Source organism: Mesoplodon densirostris, chromosome X (assembly GCF_025265405.1).
Source record: "Mesoplodon densirostris isolate mMesDen1 chromosome X, mMesDen1 primary haplotype, whole genome shotgun sequence".
Lineage (NCBI taxonomy): Eukaryota > Metazoa > Chordata > Mammalia > Artiodactyla > Ziphiidae > Mesoplodon > Mesoplodon densirostris.
Genome location: NC_082681.1, coordinates 79,809,837 through 79,837,388, shown reverse-complemented (window position 1 = coordinate 79,837,388; position 27,552 = coordinate 79,809,837). Strand labels below are relative to the sequence as shown.

Sequence of the window (27,552 nt, the reverse complement as noted above, 5' to 3'; positions counted from 1 at the left end):
AGCTTTACAGAGTAGATTATCAACCCCAGACTAGGCCCGAAAGACTGGCTTCAGCTGCCTCCTGCCACTTCTCTGAGTACTAGGGTACTCTGCTGGCTTGAGATGCCATGGCCCACATGGGAAACCTGTGTCCCTGTTGTAAAGAAGCTGAAGAATGGCCTGGCCCCTAAGGACCTGAGCTGAGCAAAATTGGGAAATAGCCAGAGAACTGGAGTCAGTGAGGAAACCTTTCTTTGTGGAGCCTGGACATTCACCAAGCTATTCTGTCTTTTAAGAAAGTAAATGTGACTTTCTTTTTTTATATATAAATTTATTTGTTTGTTTGTTTGTTTGTTTTTGGCTGCGTTGGGTCTTCGTTGCTGTGCACAGGCTTTCTCTAGTTGCAGCGAGCGGGGGCTACTCTTCGTTGCGGTGCACGGGTTTCTCATTGCGGTGGCTTCTCTTGTTGCGGAGCATGGGCACAAGGCACGCGGCCTTCAGTAGCTGTGGCTTGCGGGATCTAGAGCGCAGGCTCAGTAGTTGTGGCGCACGGGGCTTAGTTGCTCTGCGGCATGTGGGAACTTCCCAGACCAGGGTTCGAACCCCTGTCCCCTGCATTGGCAGGCGGATTCTTAAACACTGCGCCACCAGGGAAGCCCAAATTTGACTTTCAAGTGTGTAGTTTTCCATTCTTATCACATCCCTTTAAGACAGAAATTTTAACAAACCTAGAAAACTCCCCTGGCCTGGACAAGGACACCCTCTGCTCCTAGCACAAGCCCAGGGATGACTTCCTTTCTTTCTTTCTTTTTTAAAATAAATTTATTTATTTATTTATTTATTTCTGGCTGCATTGGGTCTTCGTTGCTGCACGCGGGCTTTCTCTAATTGCAGCGAGCGGGGGCTATTCTTCGTTGCAGTGCGTGTACCTCTTATTGTGGTGGCTTCTCTTGTTGCAGAGCATGAGCTCTAGGCATGTGGGCTTCAGTAGTTGTGACACACGGGCTTCAGTAGTTGTGGCATGCGGGCTCAGTAGTTGTGGTGCACTGGCTTAGTTGCTCCGTGGCATGTGGGATCTTCCCGGACCAAGGATCGAACCTGTGTCCCTTCCATTGGCAGGTGGATTCTTAACCACTGCACCACCAGGGAAGTCCCCTTCCTTTCTTTCTTAATAGGTAGACTTGAGAGCACTGTCTAATGACAGCTACTAAGTTTTTTTTCCACTCACTCATTCACTAGATAGTGAATAAGCATCTTGTAATGATCAGGAAGAGAGATACAGAGATGAAGAAAAATGGTTCCTGCCCTCCAAAATCTCCCGGTATAGTTGGAGTCACGGAAGCACACACAAATAATTGAAGTACAGTATTTTAAAAAGTGCAATCATAGAAGCATGAGCTTCCCATGCTTGGTCCCACATCTCAGATAAAACATTATCTAACCTAGACTTTGAAGGATGAGGAAAAAAGAAGGGGAAGAATATTCCAGCAAAGAAAACTACATACTGAAATCTCTCAGAGCCATGAAAGAACATGTCATGTCTGGGGGAACAGCAAGTAGGCTAGTGATTTACCCAAATATAGGGCATGTGTGTGGTGGGGAGCAGCACCCATTCGAAGTGTCATCCAAGGGGTGAGCACTGAGAGAACACACTTGCTGGTGGTAATGGAAGGCAGTTGTCTAGGCGAGAAGCTCTGAAATTACAAACTAAAGAGATCCCAATGCCTCTGGCAGTGACTTGGATCACTGCCCAGCACTGCTACCTTGTATGTGGGCCACTATTGGGAAGAGAATGCACATAGGCTTTAAACATTTGCCTTGGCTGAAAGTGATTTAGAAGCCATTTAATACTGATTTCCTTGGACACAGTGAATAGACACATGCCTGAAGAGGTAATTGAGTTGTTCATTTAATTTCCATCCTTTAATGGAATTTTCCCCCTCCCATAACTCTCTCTCTCTCTCTCTCTCTTTCTCTCTCTCCCCCTCTCTTGCTTTTAGTTCATTCTTTCAACAATTTGAGCTTCACTAAAAGAACGTGTGTATTCTTGCATCTACGACTACACAGGGTAACTTGATAAGTACAAAAGTCTCTGGGCTTTTGTATCGTGAGGTGCTCTGTTAAAGTAAGGAAATCCAGAGAAGGAATGCGGTCCTCTAAAGTCATCTTCTTGGTCCAGGGGCCAACTTTCTGTAAGGATGCAGGGATGAGAAGCACAGTTACCTAAACCTGGTTGCAGAGGAGCAAAGAGGACCAGCTGCAGAACTAGATCCCAGCAGGAGCTTGTTCCCAGATGCCTTCTAGCATTTTCATAAGTGAACATTCTCTGTTTACACTGCGACCGTTATTCACTTTCACTGCAGGAGTTTCTGGCTCTAATTCTTCCAAAATTACATTCACAATCACAGGAGACTCACAGTCTTGACACTAAAGTTCACACTACCCACAGAAGCCCCTCTAGCTCAAAAATCACTGTTAGGCCTGGACATTCTGGGACAGAGGACAGCCTACTATGCACCATCCCCTGTGTCTGTGCCACTCAGAGAAGAGTGAGAGAGAAGCAGACTTTATAACCAGGCTAGGGAAGTTTCCTGACTGCCACGGGTAAGTCAGTCCTTCTTATGGAACCTCCGTCTTGGGAGGAAACTTAGAGAAATCATTGAGGCCAAGCACCTCGTTTTACCGATGGAGAAACTAAGGCTCAGGGAGAGGAAGGGATTTACCCAAAGTATACGTCCGTGGCAGAGCTGAGGCTTACAGCCTTATCTCCTGACTACAGATTCCTTGTTTTTTCCACTACACTAGCCGGAATTGAAACTTGGGCGCTGAATAAGCCTGACTTGGAAGCTGCCCAAATCTGAAGGGAGATGGCTTTCCTGTTCGGCATCTTAAAATTTGCTAGATCTCGAAACTGGGCAGATTCAATCTTTTGCTGCTAAGTGCAGGGAAAACGCTAAGACTCCTGTCTCTCCGTGAGAGAGAAGCTCTATGCACCTTCCTTACTTTCCTCCCTGGGGAAGGGGCCCCGCAATGACCCTGTTGTTTCATTGCAAATGCAGATGTGGTTAGACATGGACAAGTGACTTCTTGAATGGCATTGCCATGGGGATTGGGTTTCTTGAGCACGCGGCATTCTTCTTAAAAGAGGACCTGATAAATCAGAACAGGATTCTCCTCCCTGAGAGCCCAGGGAGCCAGAAGGCAGAGTCAGGAAGGAGGTATTTAAACGAGACTTGACAGGGTTATATTTAAAAAGGAAGAAAGTATCACAGGTGAAGACACCATGATGGAGTCTGGGGAAAGGCTCCCATGCCTGAGACTTCCACAAGATTGTGAAAAAGCGGGGAAGGGAGGAAGCAGTCACCCACCTGTGACCACTTGCAGTGCGTGAATTGGACTGCACGGAGCAGAGGAGGTTAAACAGGAGGAACTGGAGGTTTTGGTTCAAAACCACAGTTATGACTCTTAACGTAGCTACATTTTGGCGGGGATGTGGGAAGGACTGGAATATGGAATAAGAAGACTGAGACTGCTCTGAAAGGATAGCGAGGAGGAAACGGGGAGAATCTGGTGGCTTGATTAATAATACATTCAAGAATAGGGCCTCTGAGAAAAGACTTTGGGAAGCCAGATTATTTAGCCTATAAAAATAGAGGTTGATAGGTGACTTAATGTCTTTGAGCACATGAGGGTTATTGTGTGCATGATGGTAGCTATTCTTCTCTATCTATACAAACAATAGAATAAGAGCTTAAACTGCCACAGGAGGAATTTCAGTTCAATATACAGAAGAACTTCCTAACAGTGAGGGGGTAATAAACATTGGAACATGTTACCAAGGGAGTTTGAAGAATTTCCTTTCCCAGAGATCTTTAAAAATAGGGTTTAGAGGGGTCAGCTGAGAAAGCAAAAGCCTGCCTGCTGCTTCCTCCTCAGCTCAGCTCTCTGTGCTCTCCACTGCCCCTTCTTTCCTTATGGTGCTTGAGCCCTCTCTCTCCCTCTCTCTCTCTCTCTCTCTCTACCCTCCTTCCCTCCCTCGCCCTCCCCTCCCCCACCTCTCATCTCCCAGACCCCTTCCAATCCCACATTCCCACCTCCATCCCAAGCCCAAGTCCCTGTACATCTCGACTCCTATAGGAAACCTTCCTGGAGCCGATATTCTTCCTAAGGCCAGGCCTGGACAGTAAACGTGAAAGCCACACTCTTCACCAATAGCCCAGTTCTCAATTCTAAAAAGTGACCCATAGGTCTAGCCACTTGGCAATTCTGATCCTTTGGACTTAGCTGAACTGTAACCTCCTTTTTGAAGCCTTCCCTGACCTCTCCAGCATTTTGTCCCTACCACTAATGCAGCACTTCTACTATCGTGTGATTGTGTCTGTTTCCCCACAAGGACTGAACTCCTTGAGGGCCATTATATCTTCAAACCCAACCTGTAAATGATTATTCATGAAGCAGGGTAGGGTGTGTGTGTGTGTGTGTGTGTGTGTGTGTGTGTGTGTGTGTGTGTATCACGTATGATAAAAGCATCCACCTCTTTAAGAGCAGGAACTCCCAGAGGGCCGACTTTGTGTCATTAGAAGGCTGAGGAACTCCTGACGGTACATTCTCAGTCAGTAACCACAAATGTAATACCTAATCTTGTCTTCCAGGAAAGAAGGCAGGACCTCCTGGGCCCAATGGCCCCCCAGGGCCTCCAGGACCTCCAGGACCCCAAGGACCCCCAGGGATTCCAGGGATTCCTGGAATTCCAGGAACAACTGTTATGGGACCACCTGGCCCTCCAGGTCCTCCTGGTCCTCAAGGACCCCCTGGTCTCCAGGGACCTTCTGGTGAGTTCTTCCGTCTCTCCACCCTCCTAGGCTCCTTAAAAGTTCTCGAATAGGGCTTCCCTGGTGGCGCAGTGGTTGAGAGTCCGCCTGCCGATGCAGGAGACACAGGTTCATGCCCCGGTCCGGGAAGATCCCACATGCCGCGGGGCGGCTGGGCCCGTGAGCCATGGCCGCTGAGCCTGCGCATCCGGAGCTCCACAACGGGAGAGGCCACAACAGTGAGAGGCCCGCGTAACACACACACACACACACACACACACACACACACACAAAGTTCTCCAATAGAGCAAGAGTGGGTGATCCCAAGATGTGCAGTGGTGTGCAGTAAGAAATGCAGGTCTCCTAGTTCAGTAGAGAGCTAGGAATTGAACAAACCCTGCTCTAACTTCTTATTTATACCAGCTTGTCAAGGAAGAGACACCTGTTCTTGACCTGTCTCAAGCCTTCCATCATAAGCCCTCCCTGACTCTAGGCCTCCCTGTAAACTCATGAGCCAGAGACAGAGGCCCTAAGGGTTCACCAGAGTCCCCACAGGGGATGGATTTGGTCTGCTCTGATTCCCAGCGTTCAGCTTCACATACTGATGTTTCATTAGAAATAGGCTATGAGGAGGAATGCTGGGGACTGGACAGAATGACAAGCCCTAGAGCAGTCTCATCCCTTGAACTCTGAAATGTCTTTCCCACAGAGGTAGACAAGTAGTCACTGACGGTCAAGGAGTTGGCAACTTATGAATCACTCAGGCTGTGGAAGAAGCAGACACAGGCACCAAGACCAACTTGTTGAGGAACCAAGTGCTTTTTGCACTACATCCTTCCCCCCACCACATTGCCCAATTGAAGAGCATTTAATCTCTTTGCATCTTTCCCTTTGGGCCCAGAAGGGCATCCAAAAGATATAGATCCAGATCCAAACCTGCCTAATTGAAGTTGACAGGACTCAGACTATCTGGGCTTAGGTCAGTTGTTATTTCCTTCTCCTGTTCCCCTCTTGTATCTTGGGGCTTTACAGAAATGGAGTCTTTACGGCTGATTTCTCTGGGTCTTTACTGCCACAAGACTCAGATTCTTTGACTCATAGTTCAAACAGGGCTAATCAGTGTCACCGTGGCCCCAAGAGATGCAGTTAGGGTTTTTTTTTTTTATCCAATCTTTCCACAAATATTAATTGAGCACTTTCTATGTGCAAGAGATATATTGATAAGTGGTCCCTGTTCTCGTGGAATTTATGTCCTACAGGAGGAGAGAGACAATTAAAGAAGCAAGATATTTACAAATGGCAATGCACTCTATGAAGAAAATTAATAGAAAGGGAGCAAAAGGTTAAAGAAGCAAGCACCGTCGTCTCAGGGTCACGTGGCGGCAGGAAAACACTCTCCTTTGTCTCCATAGGTGCTCGGTGGCACTTCCCTTAGACCAGCGTTGGTGAGAGGCCAGTATCCCTGCTGGGTGCTAGGCCCCCCTGAAGATGCAGGTCGGGAGCAAGTAAGAGAAGGAAGGGGTGTCCTCTCCTATCCCAGTGCCCTGCATCACACCCTGACTCTCCCTCCATTTCTGAGCCCTGGAAAATAACACTCAAACAGGGCTTCACTACAGGGAGCAAAAGCTTAGTGCCACTGGCTGCCTAGGTGAGGAGTAAAGGAAGTAGAGCACGCCCTCTGACTGGCCTGTCCTATTTTGCAGGTGCTGCTGATAAAGCTGGAACTCGAGAAAACCAGGTTGGCTGGGAATTGCTCTCTTGCTGGAGAGGAGGGAAGACCACAGGCTAGAGCCACCCTTGAGTTTGCTCCCTATTAAATTTGCTGAGGCTTTATCTTGTGAGGGGACCCTGGAGGTTCTGAGGTTCTTCATTCACAGCCTCCTCCCATCTCTATGAATAGAAAAGCTTTGCCCCAGGGCCTGCCTTTAGCAAGGGAACTGAGTCTCGTCATGGCCATTTTTCCCCATTCCCCGGGAGACAAAGGGTCACCATAGCCAAACCCAATAGTCAGCTGCCAGTCAGGCCTATTCACCTAGACCTCCGCCTCCCCGGCCACCCCAGACACCTTGTCGGCCCTCAGACCACCTGACATCAGCAGCTTAGAAGTTTAAGAGTATGTCCTTGAAAATCAGCCAACCAGCTCTGGGTCAAGCCCAGCCTAGACTTCTGCCTCCATGGCCTGAAGGGCTCCTCCCTAGTCTCTGAGCTTCCTGATCCGTCTCTACTGGCAGGTTCCGCCGCTGAGCCTTGTCTCATCTCAGCCTCCCTCACTACAGCTCTTTGGTCACGGCAATCAATCTACACAGCTGCACGGTGCTGGATGGCTTGCAGGGCATTTTATATTCGTCACCTCAGTTGATCTTCAGACATCCCTGTGAGAGAGGTCAGACAGAGATTCTCAAGATCCCCGTTTCACAGTTAGCGAAATGAGGCTCAGAGGCATTACATTTGGCTGAGGTCACCCAGCTATGAAGTGGCAAAGCTACAAAATCATATTACCCTCTAGTAGAAGTGTGGCCACTCGCATCCCAAGGAAGGGGAGAGGAATCAGAATTGGGATACAAATGAAGACTAGAAACCAGAGGTGGAATCCTGGCAACTGGTGGCTGAGCAAGCATCCATTTCTCACAGTGACTACTCTCTCTGTCCTTCTCATCCTCCCAGCCAGCCGTGGTGCATCTACAGGGCCAAGGGTCCGCAATCCAAGTCAAGAATGGTAAGAGTCAAAGTAAGCTCTCTCCCTAAGGAGAGTTTCTCCTCCCCTTACCCCCAGCCTTCAAATAGTCACCCAGCCTTGTTCCTCCCAGGCCCCTGAGGTACCCTTGACATTAGGAGCCATTCTCTACTCCATTTTGCCCTCTGCTGGCTGTCCTGAGTAATTGCTTGCCCTAAGGTTACTACAAATTGCATTTAGAATCGCTGATGAGGAAGCTGAAAGGGACTTGAGACATTGTCTAAACCAGGGATTCTTGGGAGGTGGAGGCTGAATCAGAGTCACCCTTGGGGCTATGTGTAGTTTTATCACCATTTTCGCCATACAAATTAGAGAAAGTAGAACGACATAAAATCGAATCTTCTTGTCTGATGGGTCTACACAGAAAATGGGTAGAGGAGGCATTTCTCTCAGGGAAGTGGGGGGCGTGTTAGACTCTCCAGGGAGTATGAGATGCTAGTGTCTATAAAAAAGGGGGATGGATTTCAGGAGGTTAGCAACCCTAATTCAGTGTAATCCCTGCATTTAAAAGGCGGGGAAACAGAGTGCCAGACAAATTGGACAACACCATACTAAATCTACTGCCTTATATCTGTATGGTACTTCAGAGTTTTCAACACACTTTCTTTGTCTTTGATTTGATTTGATCCTCACGACAAAGGTAGGCATTAGCTCCTTTTTACAGAGACAGAAATTGAAGCTCAGAGAGGTTAATTAACTGGCCCGAGATTTCCGTTAAGTGTAGGAGCTGGGATTCAAAACCACATCTGTCTGACTCTCTCCACCGCACTATGCCACTTCAGAGATGCGTGTGTATACTCCACTGAATGATTAGCTTCATTTTCTTCCTCAAAGAGACATGAACGTTCATTAAAGAACAGCGCTTTGAAATAACGTCCAGTCCCCAGGGTGCACAAAGCCTAAAATGCATGAACCCCCAGGAGCCTCGGGAAGCAGCAAGCCAGCCAAGATGCCAGACGCTTACTGGGAGGGGCTGTGAGTACAGAAACAGTAAATGAAGCTTCAGAAACCTGCTGCATGGGGACAGCTTCTAAGAGCCCAGTCAGTCCTGGACTGGCTGTGCCCTGCTTCCTTAATGATCGGGCTTGGCTACATCCTGGAGAGCCACCAGGATGCCTGACTCAATCACCTCAGAAATATAAGTAGGAACAGAATGGCACCAAAACCTAAGCAGTCCTGCTGGGACCAAGTACCTTGGGCCCCAGGGCCCTGGATGGGCCATGATCACCATCTGTCCAGGGAAGGGTGAGACAGGCAGGAAATAGATTTGTTTGGGTGTCTCGGTGGGTGGCCTCAATGTTTATGCCAGAAGCTACTGATTTTGCTCCCACCACATAACAAGACTGGTTCCAGCCCCTCTGGGCCAATCCCCAGTAGTAGTCTCTGCTGATCTTTAGTTCCAACAGAAGCAAGAGTGAGAGCATCAGGGCTTCCCTGGTGGCTCAGTGGTTAAAAATCCACCTGCCAATGCAGGGGACACGGGTTCGAACCCTGGTCCGGGAAGTTCCCACATGCTGTGGAGCAACTAAGCCCGTGCGCCACAACTGCTGAAGCCTGTGCGCCTAGACCCCGTGCTCCGCAACAAGAGAGGCCACCGCAATGAGAAGCCCGCGCACCGCAACACAGGAAAGAGTAGCCCCCGCTCGCCGCAACTAGAGAAAGCTCGCGCGCAGCAACAAAGACCCAACACAGCCAAAAATAAATAAATTAAAATTTAAAATAAAGAGTGAGGTCATCAGGGGTAGGAAGATACCATGCAGAGCGGTCCTCCGTGAGGGGTCAGAGCCAGGGCATCTCCTCCAAACTCCTATCCCATCTGCTTATCACCTTAAGGGAAGATGGGCACCTTTTCCAGAAGGCCAGTTTCCTTACACCTCAGAAAGGCAGACCTCCTGAGACTAGCCAAGGATGGACTTTCAAAACATATTTTCTTGAATTAAGAATGGATGGTTTTGAGGCGAAAAGGCTCCCTAGGCCTGGACTCCCTCCTCTTGAGGTGGGAAGGAACATCCCCCTTGCTGCAAGATGGGAAGGGAAGCTTTTCCTCCTCCCTCACATGCCAGCCCCCACCGTCCAGCCCAGGTGGAGTGACTGACCCTTTGCCCCATACGGGGTATTACTGAGAGACATGCTTTGCTGGGGTGCCTCAGTGCCCAGACACCCTCTCCGTCCCTTTGGTTAGTTCTAGGGCTGCGTTGCGGTCTATCCCTCACTCTCATAAGGATCCCTCTCCCCTACAGGGCTTTATTACTGGTGGTCACTTGCTCCGGCTGCCATGAAGTCTGACTCACACCTGATCCCTAAGGTTCTCCGGGTAGACAGTGCCTTGGGCTGAGTGGTTTCCTGGGGGCCCAGCGAGGCTTTCCAGAAAGGAGTGGTGTGGAGGTACTATAGAAAGGAATCTCTTAAGGACAAGGAGAAAACCCCTGAAGCTATAAGACAGGAGAGGGATTCAGGAGCTATAGCTGGTGAGATGAAATGGAATAATAAGACCTAGCCTGCCCCTCAGTGTCTGGATTTTGCCTGTGCAGGCCCCAGAACAACAAAGAAAATAGGGCAGCGTGCCCGCCCTCTTCTTACCTCCCCCCCCAATTCCAGCTAGAAGGTGTTGGTTAAATATCCTTCCAGACAGAGGGGCCAGGAAAGGAGAGAGGAGGAAGGACAGGCAGACCCCAGGGGCCCGAGGCAGGCCTAGCCGCCACTTTACAAACAGACCGCTTTCTCTGCTTCCAGATGCTGTTCTTAAAGCTTGGCCTCCTGGGCTATGCAGGTTGTATTGGGATGGGGCTGGGGGTTGTGTACGGCTTGATATTTCTTGTGTTTATTGCCCAGATAGTTCTGACATGTACTGAGTGACCACCCTTCTCTCATACTGAGATCTTTCAGGTGGAGTGCTCAACGATTGGTCTCGCATCACCATGAACCCCAAGGTGTTTAAGCTACACCCCCGCAGTGGGGAGTTGGAGGTACTGGTGGACGGCACCTACTTCATCTATAGTCAGGTAGAAGTGAGTACGGTCTCAGGCCTAACTCTTCTTATATCCAGAGTGCAGATCTCGTGCAGGCCACAGAGGGGCACTGTGGAGCCAGCCCAGACCAGCCAAGGGCTAACGTTCTGCTTTGGGGGGGGGGGGGGGCGGGGGGCGGCGGGGAGGGCGCACTGGGAGGGAGTTGAAAAGAGGGAGGAAAGAGAGAGGGGGCTGTCTGGGGTTTTTTCCTAGCCAGATATGATTGAAAAACTGGAAAGAGGCCCATCCCACGCCCTGCCATCTGATTCCCTCCTACAGAGCCCCAGGCCCTAGTTTCCCCACTGAGTTGTTTGGTTCTACTGCCAAACTTGAACTCTGCCTTAGTATGTATTCTTTGCAAGTCAGTTCCAGGGCTGCTGAGGACCCCTTCCTCCCACACTACTGGCTTTATAATGAAGACTGAGAGTGCCCCTCCGGACCTTCTCTCCACCTTAAAAAGATTTCTGTCTTTCCTCTTCTTTCTCCCATTTGTTTCTCTACCTTTCTGCTTCTCTGTAGTTCTTGCCTCCCCTCTGCTTGTCGTCCTCCCAGCCCTTTTCTCCCTCTGTTTTTGTCCTTGTCCTGGCCCGGGGCGCACTCCCCAGGTCGACCAGTGCCCATCCACTTCCATCCCTGTTGTTTGTCTCCAATGGGGTGGCTCCTCAGAGCTAGCGGTGGGCGTGCCTTGAGGCCGGGGCTTCTGAGGGGCGGGCAGCAAGCGGGTGGATGGACAGAAAGATGCTGAAGCCGGCAGAAGGGTCTCCCAGGAGAGTGGCCAGAGAAGGTGGGTTCACGAGCATTTGCTGAGCCTACTGAGCACCTTGGCACAGCTTGGGTCCTGACCCAAGAGACTGTATGGCACCTGAATACACTGCAGCCTCCTGAACAGCCTGTGGTGGGAGCAGCCTTCCATAAAGTGAGTCAGGGCAACAGATGAGTGTCCCAGTCCCCAGGGGTATGATCCCAATGTCCTAAGTGCCATTTGGTGGGGGTGGGGATCAAAGCTGGGGGTGGGGTGTGAAGGATAAGGGTAGTGAAGAAGAGAAAAATTAATTTTCTGGGCCTGGGAGAGAACTGGGAGTGGCCACAGGCCTTGTACCCCCACGCAAACTGGGAAAATGCCCTGGACATCATGCCACTGAACACAGCTTAGCACTTCCTTCTGGCCACGAAGTTAGTTTTGCCCTTCCACATTCTTTATCTCATTTATGACGGATAGTTCTCCATCCCTCTGCATCTGTTTCCTCAGTCATCAGACGAGAGTGCCAAGGGGCACTGGGAGAATCAGTGAGAGAAATTCAGCCGCAGGGGAGTGGGGTGCAAGCGGAGAGAACTGAAGAACTCACAGATTGTTCCTGTGCCCTCTCTGGGGAATCAGTAACTGCTAAGTTTATCTACAAATGGTCCCTGGGGCTGGAAATTGGAAATTGATTCGCATTCGTTTGTGTCTGTAGCACTGATCCAGCACCTAATGTGTGCCGAGAACTGTGCTTCACGCCAGGGTCAAGGGGGGCAGGGGGCGGGGAGGGGGTGCTGGGGGAGGTAAAGGGGTGAATGAGGCATGGTTCTGGCTCTCGCAGAGTCTCCCACCCATGTGCTGTTGAAAGAGGTTTGCTTAACCCCCTGAGCCCAATGGAGGGGAAGCAGGACAGCGAATAAGCCTGTCGCCCCACCCGTCCTGTTGGCCGACTGGCGTGCCTTCAAGAGGTGCAGTGGCAGCTCGCGTGAGCAGGTCGCGTCTGCTGGTCACCGGGGAGGGCCCACCTTCTCCTTCCGCTCGCCCCCAATCCCTTCTCGTTGCCTCTCCCCCAGGTATACTACATCAACTTCACTGACTTTGCCAGCTATGAGGTGGTGGTGGACGAGAAGCCCTTCCTGCAGTGCACCCGCAGCATCGAGACAGGCAAAACCAACTACAACACGTGTTACACGGCGGGCGTCTGCCTTCTCAAAGCGCGGCAGAAGATCGCCGTGAAGATGGTGCACGCCGACATCTCCATCAACATGAGCAAGCACACCACCTTCTTCGGGGCCATCAGGCTGGGCGAGGCCCCTGCATCCTAGATTCCCCCCCCTCCCCAATCCCGTTTTGCCCTTGCCCGTGCTCCTACCCCAGGTTACGGAGCCGGGACTTCCAGAACCTCTCAGTGCTGCTGTGGAGTGAGGTGTGTGGGTGTAGCAGCCACAGAGAAAAATGCCCCAGTGCTGTTTATTCCCCGGTGACTCCAGGATGACAAGGCCTGCTTGACTTTCCAGAATGAGTGAACAGGACATGAAGCAGAACCTTCCTCCTTGGCTCCGTGTTGACTGCTTCTGGCATGACTCTTCAACCTCGAGGTCCCGGGTGTCATTTTGTTGCACTAAAGTGAGGGGCTCAGGCAGCAGGCGAGAATTAGCAAAGGTGCAGCCCAGACTGTGGGGCAAGCCTCTGACCCCGAAGGGCGGGGCGGGGGCGGGGCAGGAGGGGAGCATTGCAACCTAAGGAGAGGGGCAGGGAGGGAAAGGCAGGTGCTTGTGGCAGAGCCACGGGGAGAAACCTGCCAGATGGTTTTCCCACTCTCGCTGAGCCGCGTCCCGGCAGCTGGCAGGGCTTTGAGGACAGGAGGTTTGCTTTTCCTTGGAGCTACTGCAGGGCACGGCCAGAAACCTGCCTGCATAAGAAACAGAGGCCATGCTTGGGGCCACATGTCTTTCACTTTGTTTACAGCTGTGCTCCAAGCTCAGAAGACTCCTTGGGTCCCCCCCCCCCAATTGTCCCCTTCCCAACCTGGCGAGAACCCCTGTTTTCTTCCTCCCCAGAGCCTACCTCTGTCTGAGACAGGTGCCTATCCTGGGACCTGTGTTTATGTGAGTCTGGGATACTCTTTAGATTACCTGGGCACAAAGGAAATTTTCCATTTATTAAGCAACACAAATATTCATCTAGTCGAGTCGTGTCTGGGGGCAAAGGGTTGGACTGGATGACCTCCAGAAGTTCCTTCAAATTCTAATATTTAGGCAGCTGCCAGGCTAGCCTGCTAACATTCCCAAACCCTAGACTGACCCTGGGCCTCGGCAAGACAGAGCTTTTCTACCTGACCTGGAAAGGGTAAGAGCTGAGGATAGGACAGGGTTTTCTTCAAGTGTGTTGCAACCCAAGTGGTCATTAGCCCAGGCCTTGTCTGAAAGGACAGCAGCTGATGCCCTACTAACCACATCCCTCTTTCTTCTCTCTGGCTCTGGAAAACCGCAGCACAGCAGAGTCACCATAGATTCCAGGGCTGCTCCCCTGAATCCAGGTTCAGGAGGAGGCAGCGTCTAGGCACGGGGCAGGGCTCTGCCCTCTAGTCAGACCCAAAGACACCTGCCCCTGCAACCCCAAGCTTCCCATCAAATCATATGACAAGATCATTCAAGGGCCTTATTTCTAACTGCCTGGGCCCAGTCTAGGTGCTGGGTCTAACCCAAAGCTGGGAGGGCCAGTCTTGTAGAATCTGCTACTCTTACTCCTGAAACAAGTTTCCTTTTGAGGAGAGAGGGAATAAGCTCTTTCAGGCAGCTGAAATCCACCAAGAACAAGAGGTACTCATTTCTCTGCTGTGCCTTCCCTTTCTAAGCAAATACACTGCTTGACCCTTCAAGGGTCAGGGCAAGAGGGGGTGAGCTACGCCACCATCGTCTGGTTGCTAGTGACAGCCTTGCCACCCCAGCCGAGGCGAACTTGAGGCATGTGTTTGGCCCCAGCTCCTATAAAGTGCCTTAGACAGTCCTCAGTTATAGCAGGATCTGATGAGAACGTCTCCTTAAAGTCTGTAAAGTGCTTTCTCTCGTATCTCCTTTCATAATATTACCAATCCCATTGTTTAGACGAGGCTCGGAGAGGTTAAAGTGCTTTGACCAGCTTAAGTCACAAACCTGGGGCTTTCAACCAGGTCTGATTACAAAGCTATTCTGTTCTGCCCCAGCATTGTGTTGAATTTGGAATCTAGAGAGAACCAATAAAAATGGTAATATGGCGCTCAAATCCTTGAGGGACCTAGGGAGAAACCCAAAGAGGCTAGTTTTCATTCCTTGATGGTAACGCCTCTTCTCTTGGCTGCCAGGGGCTCTGGGGCAAAAGAGTAGGCAATTTCTTTGGAAAACACCCATCAGCCTTAGAGCTCTTGTGTTCAGAAGAATCATCTTGGTACCATGTCCAAGCAGCAGGCCTCCAGTACCCACAGAATGGATGCCCCTCATGTTCTTTCATCCACCCAATAAACCAACCAACCATTGTGTATGGAGCCCCAACTGTGGACAAGGACCTCCTCGGGTTACCCTTCAGCCAGGTTATAGGAACTAGCCACTTCCTACAGCTACTAAGTGACTCCTTATCTCTTTCTGCCATACCACAAAGACCTCTGTACTACCAGGATCTCTCAGGGATGCAGGGAAGACCTGAGAGAGGTCTGGTTCTAAAGCCAAAAGGGTGTGAGATGAAGGAAGGAAAAGGCTTCTTCATTGTTCCCCTAAAGGAACATTCTGACATCTACCCTATTCTCCAGATATGGAGGGGATTAGAGGGGAAGTAGGATTCGCACAGGACTCCTTTATTCATTGCGACCCCTCAAAAGGAACCCTGGAGGGAGAGGGGTGATGAGGGAAGCAAGAAGTAGCCCTGTTGCTGCAAAGTTATGGAAGCAGTTTACTCTTAAGAGAATGTGGAACTAGATTCACACCTTGGAATTATGCCGATGTGGCTTTTCCAGAAGGCCAAGGCTAGCATAGAGAATGGGATGAGGACATTTGTGAGCAAGTGGATGACAGAGGTTTGAAGGAGAATTGCATGGCGGGGGCTTTGCCAGCTGCTTCGGCTTCAACAGCCAAAGCTAACACAAAAGGCAGCTACTGAGGGCTGCTCAGCTACTGGTTCCTCGGAAAATGTTGTCTTTGCCTTATTTCCCCCTTCATCCACCCTGAGCCAAATTTCTTTTGATGAGCAGTAAAGGGCTAGGGACCCTGGAGGTGAACAAAGACTTTGAGCCACGTGTGAGTATGTGTGTTTTATGTAACTTGTGGTGGATGCAAATAGATTCAGAGAAACAGAGTTTGAGAGGCCCTTAGAGGGAATCTAGCCCAACCTACGTTCTACCCCATGTTACTCATGTGGAAACTGAGGCCCAGAGACGGAAGGCGACCTGCCCGAGGTGAAGGAGCCCCAACCTCCAGACTCAGCAGGGTGAGGGGGAACAGTCCATGTCCCACACGGCCCCCTTATTTCTACCACCCACAGACTCGAGGCTGGAAGTTCTCGGCCCCCATCAGGATCCCGGCCAGGCAGGGAAAGCATGGCCACAGCCTTGGTCAGAGTGCTTCCTTCCTCAGGGCACTCTCCCAGCTTCTGCCTCTGGATGGAAGGTTCCAGATGGGCCCAACACCACAGAGTTCTGAGGCCACCCTGGTGCTGCCTCAAGCCCCGTCCCTGCCTGGAGGCTTCCCTAGGCCATATGAGCACAAAGACGGAACTGGATTTTTTTTTTTTTTTTTTTTTTTTTGTAATCCTTTTCAGGGCTCTCTCCAAGTGGAGTTGGGGTATGTCATTCCTTTAGTCAAAAAGCTTCCAGCTGGGGTGTGGGGGTGGGCTTTGTGGTGAGGATGGCCTGAAGCAGGCCCAGTGCTGCTTTGGGGGTCAGCATTCAGTGTGAGATACTGTGTATATAAACTATACATAATGTATATAAACTGGGATGTAAGTTTGTGTAAATTAATGGTTTATTCTTTGCAAATAAAGCTTTTTCCCCTTGTTCTTAAGATCGGCTTAAGCACTTCCTACCTGCTAGGTGCTTCTTTTTTTTTTTGCTGTTGTTGTTCTGGTGGTGGTGCTGGCGGTTGGCCGTGCCCTGTGGCTTGGGGGATCTTAGTTCCCCGACCAGGATTGAACCTGTGCCCTCAGCAAGGAAAGCCCAGAACCCTAACCACTGGACTGCTAGGGAATTCCCACTAGGTGTTTCTTTGACACCACACATGAGCTTGGGGAAGGACCGAGGCACCCATTTCAGAAGCAGGAGGAAGGTGGTCTGAATTTCCTGTCAGAACGTCCCGCATCCTCTCTGCGCCCCAGCTCACACGCACCCATCCCCATCACCTAGGTCTTTTCCTGTAACCGCATGTCTGATAGGCTAGAGGTCCTGCAAAAAGGAACATTGTCCTGAGGCAAAGACACAGCAGGGAGTCACCCTCAGCTTGAGACCGTAGCATCTATAACATTCTTCAGGCCTCAGCCCAAAACAGCTTTGGTAGATCCAGCCTCCAGCTCCCCATGATGTATCGTCCCATTTTGCAGATGAGGGCACCAATATTAAAGAGTTTAAGTAGCTCCCCCAAGGTCACCCAACTAGAAAGTTTACTTAAACTTTCAAACAACTGTTGACAAGATCCTACACTGTAAACTTTCTTTTTTAAAAAATAGATGAGGGATTTCCTTGGCAGTCCAGTGGTTAATTCTCCACGCTTCCAACGCAGGGGGCGTGGGTTCAATCCCCGGTTGGGGAACTAAGATCCCACGTGCTGTGCGGCCAAAAAATAAAATAAAAAAACAAACTTTAAAAAATAAGAATAGATTAGAATGTTTTTTTAATTGGATAAACTTTCTTTAAACATTGAGATACCATGAAATTTAGGGCACTGCTTGCTCAGGGACAGGAAGTGTGCAGAATGGTTGGTGGAGGATAATTTTGTGTAGCTCTCCAGTTTACAAAGTTCAGTCACATTCCATATCATCATCCCACCAGCCTTTGAGGTAAGCAGGGGAGGGACTATTTGTCCCATTTTACAGATGAGGAAACGGGCTCAGAGAAGACTGATCCAAGTCACAGGGCATGAAGGTGGAGGGGCCTAAAGTCAAAGCCTACTGGATCTCAAGGCCGCCAGTCCTGGAGGAGCCTTGATGCCAGAAGATGGGGCTGCTTAAGAGCTGGAGAAGAAGAGACAAGTGCAGGGATACTAGGCCCTCAGAACAGGCTGGGTGGGGTACAGGCAGTATCAGAAGGTGGGCTTTTTGTTCTGTGCCTTGTTTTCCTCAGTGCTGATGCTGAGTGGGCATGTGTGAGGGAGCTTTCAGGACCCCTCTCCCCTAGGGCCTTCCCTGGCTTTGGGGCCATCTCCTTGTAACCCCGAGGAAAAGGCAGAGAAGAGCTAGAAAGAGAGAAATGAAGGAGGAAGAGGGATCCAGAAAACAGCCCAACAGGCACCCACACACACGTACCTGTCACAGTGAGGACCGGCCGAATCAGGACTTTTGTCCTCCTGTTCACCTGTCTCACTCCTTCCAACCAGGCTGAGGGACCTCGGGGGGATGTCTGTCAAGTTAGCACCAGCTCCTGGGTCTCTGAGAAGCCAAACTTGGTCTTGTGCTGGCCAGTTTGTGCAGGGCATCGATATAGACCACATGGTATTTTATCACCGTCTCCTTGCTCGGGTTCTCAATCTTGGGCGGTGGTAGAGGCTTCCCAACTGCCAGGGGAGACGGAGAAGGGAAAGGGAAAGCATCAGAATGGCTCACTCTTCAGAATAGGCTGCAGCCCTCAAGCCCGGGTTCTCCCCATGCTTCCCCCACCCCTGCGCTCATCCTGGCCAGTGACCCTGCCTCTGGACATGGCCAGAGCCAGGGTCCAGCCTTGGAACTGGATCCTGTGTACCAGATGAGGCTGCCAGCACAAGGGCCAACTCACCAATGGTGGTTACAGGCCGAGCGTAGGGCAGAAGGCCCCAGAAGTTCTCAATGAAGCCGTGCCTGTAGAAAGCACAAGGGTAGATGTGTACCATACTCTGGAACCACTTTTGGAAGCGATTAATGAAGCCCCCGGGAGTGAAAATCTGCTTTATGTAGAGTTCTGTCTCCCCAAAGGCGTAGGCAGGGATTAGAGCCACCCTGCAGAGGAAAAGCATGTTCTCTGATGGCCAGAAAGGTAGGGACCCTGCTGAAAACCAGACACGCTGACCACCAGTGGTCCCTGGGTCTCCCTGTAAGCTCCTCAGCCCCTAACCCAGCTGGGCCCAGGTCCAGGCTAGGTGGGAGGGCCTCGTGGTCTACCCCAAGCTGCCTCTGGGGGCAAAGTAGCAGCAAGCTAAGGGAAGCGAGTCCCAGACCCTCCTGTAAACGCACAAGGTCTGAAACACTGGAAGCTAAGACCCAAGGGCCATTTCTTTTCGGTTTCTTCCCTTTAGCTCACACGGTAATTTTGGCTTTCTCTGAGATAGGGTTGCAGCCAGTCACCTTTCACAAAGGGACTGGCCCAGATGAGATGCTAGTCTGAGGCAGATCAGGTTCCGGTTGGCCTGCTGGCCTTTCTTCAGAAGCAGAAATGCCTCTAGAACGCGACCCAGGCTCTACCCCACCACGGAAGCGGCTTTCCCCCTCCCTCTTTATATATCATTTCCTCAAAACCTCTTCCTCCTTCCCCACTGGGCTTTTGGAACCCTTCTCCCCAGTCTGGACCAGAAGTGTCCTTACCCATGCCGAAGGGCCGTGCGTACAAAGCCGGTGCGGTTCTTCAAGACCAAGGCTGTGTATCTGCACACAGCCAGGCCACTGACCACCACGATCAGCATGTTGCCTGTGCCTCTACGGATAAGCAGGAAGTCCATGGAGGACTGGCTCACAGAGCAGGCCCCTAGTGGGCAGAAAAAACAAAAGATCATTGGTAATCTCCCAAACCTCCTAACTTTCCTCCCTACCTCTTCAAAGGAGGGGAGAGCCTCACATAAGGCAGCTGAACATCTGGTAGCTTTTCAGACCAGAGGGGGTCACAGAATTGGCCTTGTTCTCACCCATTCACCCAACACCTCTTTCTCAGGGAGCCATTTATTTCTTTGGCTTTACATCCTAGGAGCCAACTCACCTGTAGACATGACATTTTCTCTGAGGAAAGGCACCCAGAAAAAGTCCCCCAGTGTGAGGATATAAGGAGTGATGCCAGGAAAGATCTTGCAGAAGCCTGACTTCTCTGTGGCAAAGTGGCCAAAGCATGAGTGGGACATGAGCCCATGAGGATGGCAGGCGAGGATGTAGTTGAGGCTGGGGGAGAGATCGTGAGTCTTCAAAAGCTGTGGAGGAACGTGGAGTCAAGAGGGGTATAGCCAGGGAAGAGGACGCCTCTTCTGGCCAGAGACCTAGAAAGGAAAGGGCTGTCATGTCTGGCTGGCCATGCAGGTAGCGTAACACACAGCTCCGGGGAGCGTCATCCACATGGGCCTCGATGTGAATGATGTCCCACCCTGACCCAACCACTGCCACTGGAGTCGGGGCTGGACCTGGGGCCCAAGTGGAGATCTGCAGCTCCTCACCTTGAGTGGGAAGTAATCACAGTACTGTTTCCACAGGCACCAGTGCCTTACGCAGGTAAACCGGCAGCCACCTGAGAACAGAGCCAGTGTAGCTGAGCTTGGGCCACCTCCGTTGTCTTCTTCAGAGCCCTTTAAGGCCTGCCTCAGCGTGCCCTCACCCCCTGCTGTTTCCTGCCCTCTTAAGTAACACCTAGGCTGGGAACGAACATCTGGGCCAGTTTAGGACAGGCCTAGTTCTCTCCTGTACTAGCCGCCCCTCCCCTAGCCTACTCCAGTTCCCATCTGGGCCTCGCTGGCACCTTGAAAAGACCCCTTCCCTCACCTTCTCCAGCCCAGGCAAGGTCAGGCTGAAGGGCTGCCCGGAATTGGCCACAGTATAAGAAGAGAAAGAAAGAGCATGTGGTGGGTGGCAACACAGCCCTTGCAGGGCCCTCACCTCGCTCAGGGGTCTTCCAGTCAAAAGCCAGCCAGGTGAGCATGATCACAGTGACAGGCTAGTATGGCGTGAACACTACCAGGTAGAGGTTGACAAGGATCACAGTGCTTACTGGAGGAAGCCCAGGCCAGAGTCAATGAACTGTGAACAGTCCCTCACACTTGCCCGCCCTCTGGGGCTCTGTCCACCCCCAAGGTCACACACCCCCTCAGCCAGGCTCACACGACACTCTTACCTCCTCACCCAGCACATGGCCTGCGTGCCTGTGGCACCAGCATCCCCGCTCTGGCCTTGGGAACCTATTTTAGGTCTAGAAGGCAAGGTGTGTTCCTCCCCCACTTTGCTTGACCCAATGAGCCTTCTCCCCCCAGGACCTGCTCCAGCACCACTCTGGGCTGCATTCAGTGACAGGGAGCCAGCGGTGGGTCAGGCTGATTTGGCCACCAGAGGTTGGGAGTCCTGGAAAGACAGAGCCAGGAGTAGTCTTCCTCCAACTCACATTTCCTTCTCCACATCTCTGCGAGACATCAGTGGAGGGAACACCAGAGAAAGAGTATACCCAACTTCAGACAGGTTTGGAGCACACGAGTTGGCAAACAAGAAACAAAGGAGAACCCACGCTGGGCTAGAATAAGGTACAGACCATGTTAAGCTCCAACAAGACAGGAACAGTGTAGGTTAGAGTAGTTAGGACAGACTTCATGGAGGTGAGCACAGGGAGCCATGCTCAGGATTCTTACTGGACTCAGTTTTGTTTTGTTTTTTTAACTTTTATTTTTATTTATTTATTTATTTATTTTGCGGTACACGGGCCTCTCACTGTTGTGGTTTTTCCTGTTGCAGAGCACAGGCTCCGGACATGCAGGCTCAGCGGCCATGGCTCACAGGCCCAGCCGCTCCACGGCATGTGGGATCTTCCTGGACCGGGGCACGAACCCGTGTTCCCTGCATCGGTAGGCGGGCTCTCAACCACTGCGCCACCAGGGAAGCCCTGGACTCAGTTTTTAAAACAGATGTGAATAAGACTGTGTGAGAGAAAGTGGGTCAAAAGAAAGTTTAGAAAAGACAGAAAATACTCCTAATTGAATGTGGCAAAATAAACACACGTTTTTATCGTGACTCCTTGCTGGAGCCTCATGAAAATTACCACAGGGATGTTTTAAAAGAGAGAGATTCTGCAAGGAAAAGGAGAGACGCCAGCGGTGGGCGAGAGCTAGCAGCAAAATGTTTGTGTTCTGGACAGTGGATGGAAGAAGGATTAACTGAGAACCAGAAAGTTGAAATGCAGTTACCTGCAAGGTGTATGCCCACAAGAGCAAGCCTGTTTCCTCTGGAGAATCTAGGAAAGACTCAGAATTTGGAACAACCAGGTGTCACAAAAAGCAGATGTGGGGCACGGGGCTTGATTGAAAGTCTATCAAAGAAGTAGTTAAAACCCCAGACCCCTTTCCCTCCACTACACAGCTGGGCGATGGGAGGATAATTCTCTGAAAAAATGAACCAAAGAGACCCTAGACTCAGATACTTACACTGGACACAGCTAAGATATTCTATATGCAGCCGAATTATTAATCAAGTATGAAGGGAGAGTAAAGACAATCTCAGACATATAGTCTCAGAGAGGTTGTCTCCCACGTTCCTTTCTCAGGAAACGACTGGAGGATGTGCTCACCAAAATGAGGGAATAAAGCAAGACAGGATGGCATGGGATTCAGGTAAAGAAATCCAACAAAGAAAGGAAGTGAGCAGGGCCAGGACTAAGGTGAGGAGAGCAAGGTGCCTTGGGCACAAAATTCAAGGAGACATTCACTCTCAGGGTCAGGCAAGTGCTGATCCAACACTTGTACAACACTGAGAATGAATACCTTCTTAGATTGTGCACCCAAGGTGCCTCACGGGCCCTGGAGGTGACAGCGGTGCATGAGACCGGACTGTAACAGGAGGATGCTGGGCTCCAGCAGCTAGGTCCTCAAGGAAATTAAAAAAACAGTGGGGGTGAGGAGAAGAGACTTCTAGATTCCTGATGTGTTTGTGGAGAGTTTGGGGATGAATTAGTGACAACTGATAGATATCTAAGAGATAACTAAAGAAATTTAAAATGAAGCAATTATCCCAATCAAAAAATGTACAGAAGACCTAAATAGACATTTCTCCAAAGAAGACATACAGATGGCCAAAAAGCACATGAAAAGATGCTCAAGTCCACTAATTATAGAGAAATGCAAATCAAAACTACAATGAGGGATCACCTCCCGCCCCTCAGAAGGGCCATCATCAAAATATATACAAACAATAAATGCTGGAGAGGGTGTGGAGAAAACGAACCCCCCTGCACTGCTGGTGGGAAAGTAAATTCGTACAACCACTATGTACCAATTTACAGTACAGAGACTGTACAGTATAGTACATAGGACAGTATGGAGAACAGTACGGAGACTCCTTAAAAAACCCAAAGTAGAACTGCCATATGATCCAGCAATCCTACTCCTTGTCATATATGCAGAGAAAAACATGGTCTGAAAGGAAACATGCACCCCAATGTTCATTGCAGCTCTATTTACAATAGCCAAGACATGGAAGCAACCTAAATGTCCATCGACAGATGAGTGGATAAAGAAGATGTAGTACATATGTATAATGGAATATTACTCAGCCATAAAAAGGAACAAAGTTGGGACTTGACTTTTTCAAGAAATAAAGGGACACATGGGTCTAGTCCATGTTTCTTTTAGGTTTTGCTTGAACCCAGACAGAGTTGGGGACATCTTGGGAGGCAGTGTGGTCTCAGGTGGGGTGCCCTGTGGTGACACAAATCCTGGATCTGCCCCTTAGCATGAGTGTGACCACAGACAAGCCGTTGAACTTCACCAGCCAAGTGGGGATTACAACACCAGCTTCCACCTTATCTTTCTCACAGACTACGTGTGAGGGTCTTCTCTCAAGGCCATTAGGGTCCAAATGGATACGATTCCATTGCAGACTCATAGGGTGAAGAGCTGGGAAGGCTCTGAGGGACAAACCCTGGAACTGTCACCTCCTGGGAGCCCAGGGCCAGCGCTCTTCTGCCTGCTCCAGGCTACCTCCCCATACAGCCCAAAGTCAAGCTCTAATGAAGAGACCTCTGGGACACTTCTCCGTCCTCACCCCCCTTTCAGCCACTCTCCCTCTCTGTTCCATCTGCCCCTCCTCCAACTCACACATACACCTGACCCCTCAGTCTCACCTCCCCTCTTTCTCTCTCCCACATCTTCTGATCGTCAAGTCCTTCTAATTCTACTCCAATTTCTCGAATCTCTGCTCTTCTCCCCTTCACAATTACTTCTGAGCTGGCTGAAATCCCCACAATCTCTGACCTGAACTAGAGCGACAGCCTCACCCTATAATCAGTTTGCTACCCAGAACTAACTGTAGTGATCTCTCAAAAACACCAATCTGATGCCGTTGCCCTGTGCCCAACCCAGTTATGGCTCCACATGGAAAAAGTCCAAACACTTTTCCATGGTTGATAATGCCCTACACAATCTGTCCCCTGCCTCTTTTGCCAGTCTCCTCTGTCTTCTCTCTCCCATTCATTCATTCACTATGTATTGAGCGTAGTTCTGTACCTCTTACCCCCTCATCCCACTTAACCACTGACTACTTCTTGAATGCTTTACACTCTCCCCTCAGCCCAGCCTTGTCAGCTGTTGCCCAGTCTCTGCCCTGAACACTCTTCCTTCTTCATTTATTTCTTATTTGTCCTCTAAGAGTCAACTCAAATTTAATAGAAAAATGGACAAAGGTCATGAATGGGCCCTTAACAGAAAAAGAAATACTAATTGCTGATAAATACATGAAAAGATCTCAACCTCATAATTAACGAAGTTCAGAATAAGGCTCACTGTTGTTTACACCTGCCATTCTGGTGGTGGCAGAAAGGAGTGTGCGTGAGGCCCCTGTTCCCTTTCCTGCCAACTTGGTGGTCATCTCTGAAGCCACATTTTGCAGCCTCACAGTTTGGCGGGGCCTCCATCAGTCTGAACATTTGTGTCCACAGAGAGCAGAGACTCCCACCAACCTGTGTTGGATGTTTAACATGAACAAGAAATAAGCATTTGTTGAGTTAAGCCGATGAGATCTCCACATTACTTGGTTACCACAGCGTACATGGCCCAGCCCAATTAATACACTCTCACATGCCCTTTTTACAAATGAAGAAAACAAGACTCAGAGGAAATCAATCACCTGCTAAAGGAACACAGATAGTAAGGAGTACAGCTGGGATTTGAACACAGGCAATCTGGCTCAAAGACTGTGTTGTTTTTCTGTTTGTTTGTTTGTTTTTTTGCAGTACGCGGGCCTCTCACTGTTGTGGCCTCTCCCATTGCGGAGCACAGGCTCCGGACGCGCAGGCTCAGCGGCCATGGCTCGTGGGCCCAGCCGCTCTGTGGCATGTGGGATCCTCCCGGACCGGGGCACGAACCCGTGTCCCCTGCATCGGCAGGCGGACTCTCAACCACTGTGTTTTTAACAACCATATTTTTCTGCCCCTTGGCTATATGTGTATGTGTATGCACACGCATGCATGTGGTGAAATATATATACTTTTTTTTTTTTTTTTTTTTTTTTTTGCGGTATGCGGGCCTCTCACTGTTGTGGCCTCTCCCGGTGCGGAGCACAGGCTCCGGACGCGCAGGCTCAGCGGCCATGGCTCACGGGCCCAGCCGCTCCGCGGCATATGGGATCCTCCCAGACCGGGGCACGAACCCGTATCCCCTGCATCGGCAGGCGGACTCTCAACCACTTGCGCCACCAGGGAGGCCCTATATACTTTTTTATATCCATAATCTCTGGCTACATACACACAAACTATTAACAGTGGTTACCTCTGAGGAGCAACATTCTGGACAAGACTGAGGAAGGGGAACTACCAGCCTAAAGGCTCCAGCCCCCGACGTGGGCCTGGCCTGGGCTGGCCGTCCATAATGGTCATACTTCTCCCTCAACGCAGTGTCAGCTCCTAGGCCTTGGGGACCCTGCTCTCTCATGGGAACATGGTGGCAGTGAGGGGAGGCGGTGGTAATGAGGCAAGTCTGTGGAGATAGGACAAGAGCTCAAGAAAGGGGACTCAGCTCTCACTGAGGAGACGGCCTCAAGGCCTGGGCTGCATGGAGGGAGAGAGCAGAGGCCCGGCTGGGGCCCTGGTCCTCAGCAAGAGGCCATTCGGAGCTGACCTTTTTCCCCTTTCAGTCGAGAATGTTTATATACGCAGAAGGCCTGGCTTCCTCCTTCCTCTCTGGCCTAACGTGTACTCTAGGGCCACGTCCACACCCAGCCTCCCAGTCAGCAGTAAGTAAGGAGATGCAGGAGCTAGGGACAGGAGCTCATAGGCCAGAATCAGGCCCTTGTGGATTCAGCTCCCAGGCCAGCTCCTCCACTTGCTAGCTGTGCAATCTTGGCCCACTTGTACTGCATGTACCTCAACTTCCTCATCTGTGCAGTGGAGACGATTAGGCATGTCAGGTGCTTAGAAGAGCGTCTGGCATGGAAAAAAAAGTGCAATAGATATTAGCTAATACTATATGAGTGCAAGCTCTCATTATGTGTGTGTGTAGCTATTAGTGTGTATTGTTATGCATAACAATAGCTTCTACCTCATAAGGTTGGCAGGAGGCTAAAATGAAACCACAGGTATGCAAATGCCTGGCACAAAGTAAGTAGCTGGTACATATGAATTCCTTTCTCCTGGTCTCTTCCAGCTCTGATTGCCCATAATTCCTAGGTTAACGCTGCTCTTTTTAGCATTCGGGCATCCTGATACCCACCCCAGGCAGGCATCTGAGCCCCCCAGTCCCTGTTCTCCAGCCCACTCTCCCTATTGACTGGTAAGTCCCAGGCTCCCAGGGCCCACCTGCATTCTTCCTTCCCAGATATCTTCCAAGGTCATTTAGGTCATGACCCTGCCTCCAGAAGAGTACTCACCTAAACCACTTAAAAAATGAGAATTTTGGGCTTCCCTGGTGGCGCAGTGGTTGAGAGTCCGCCTGCCGATGCAGAGGACACGGGTTCGTGCCCCGTTCCGGGAAGATTCCACATGCCGTGGAGCGGCTGGGTCTGTGAGCCATGGCCCCTGAGCCTGCGCGTCCAGAACCCGTGCTCCTCAACGGGAGAGGCCACAAGAGTGAGAGGCCCGCGTACTGCAAAAAAAAAAAAAAAAAAAAAAAAATTAGAATTTTGTTCCAGGCCCCCCCTCCCATAGGGATGGTTTGCTTCAGCACCTACAGTACCATAGCAAGCATCTAAGGAACTTTCACAAAGTATTTGTGGTGTGGATAGAAGGGGAAAATGGATGGATAAATGGATGAATTATTTTGGACAAGAGGTTTTCAGAGCTCCCTCTGCCACCAGGACAACTGTCTCACATCGATGGTCTGTTCAGGTCCCCAAGGTTGCAGCTAAGCCCATTTCCTTGGCAGGCCTCAGCGGAGCTGCTCCCCATCTTCCCCAGACATGCCTTCCAGGCCCCACTGACGACCCAGGAGGGCTCTCTACACACACCGGCCACAGCGCTGGCTCACACACGCGTGCACACACATTCCTGCACAGGCAGGCACCCATACCCATGTGCGCACTCACAGATTCCACGCGGACCATGCCCAAGCGCGTCAGGCTAGAGGCCCGGGTGGCCAACTGTCCTGCTTTGCCTGAGATAACCCAGATTTCAGCATCGAGAGTCCTGCTAAACCCTATAAGCCCTCAGTCCCAGGCAAACCAGAACTTTTGGTCACCCTGCCAAAGGCCAAAGACTCACCGATAACCAAGGCGCTGAGGGCCCACTGGAAAAGAGCAAAGACCTCCAGGGCGGTCTTGAGGTCCTTCTTGGAGGGCAAGAGCATTATGGCCAGGGTCCCGGTGGCTCCCGGTAAGTGCAGTTGGGCTGGCCAGTCCCACCTGCTCAGGGGCTGGTGGGGTTTCCTCCCTTTGTGCTTTCTTCTTCAGCCCCTGCCTAGTCTCCACCCCTGTCTAGTCTCCACCCCCTGCCTAGTCGTCTCCACCCCCTAACCTGCCCTCCCCCCACCACAGGACCACAGGACTACACGCTGCATCTGCTTGTCCAGTTCCTTCCAACCATCTACCCACCTGCACTTGACCCACTTGGGCATGGCCCTGGCTGTGATTGTGACACCCCCTTGCACACTTGTGCAGAGAAGTGTAGATGGAGCTCTGGTGTGGGAAGTGAGTGGGGGCGAGGGTGGGGCTGCTGAGAGGCCTCCAGAGCCAGTGTGGATGAGGGGAGAGGGG

General features: G+C 50.8%; 2 protein-coding genes across 8 annotated transcripts in view; one reads left to right on the top strand and one right to left on the bottom strand.

Moving 5' to 3' along the window:
- The window catches only part of EDA (ectodysplasin A), a 403,721-nt gene extending 390,867 nt beyond the window's left edge, over nt 1-12,854 (top strand). For 2 of the 7 annotated variants that reach the window (XM_060087148.1, XM_060087145.1), the window contains 5 exons: nt 4,632-4,811; nt 6,494-6,528; nt 7,455-7,506; nt 10,411-10,526; nt 12,345-12,854. In XM_060087148.1, the coding sequence (XP_059943131.1) occupies nt 4,632-4,811; nt 6,494-6,528; nt 7,455-7,506; nt 10,411-10,526; nt 12,345-12,596 (635 nt within the window). In that variant the 3' untranslated portion in view covers nt 12,597-12,854. Of the gene's footprint in view, nt 1-4,631; nt 4,812-6,493; nt 6,529-7,454; nt 7,507-10,401; nt 10,533-12,344 lie in introns of all 7 variants that reach the window. The other 5 variants (XM_060087147.1, XM_060087141.1, XM_060087144.1 and 2 more) reach the window with 4 other exon arrangements.
- A 2,794-nt stretch (nt 12,855-15,648) lies between these two features.
- Nucleotides 15,649-27,146, bottom strand: AWAT2 (acyl-CoA wax alcohol acyltransferase 2). Its single transcript, XM_060086509.1, is given in 10 exon segments — nt 15,649-15,988; nt 17,402-17,463; nt 17,864-17,907; nt 17,910-18,002; nt 18,221-18,420; nt 19,003-19,162; nt 19,391-19,595; nt 19,836-19,906; nt 20,272-20,382; nt 27,062-27,146. Coding segments are annotated over 10 exon segments (1,371 nt in total).
- Between the last annotated feature and the right edge of the window lie 406 nt (nt 27,147-27,552).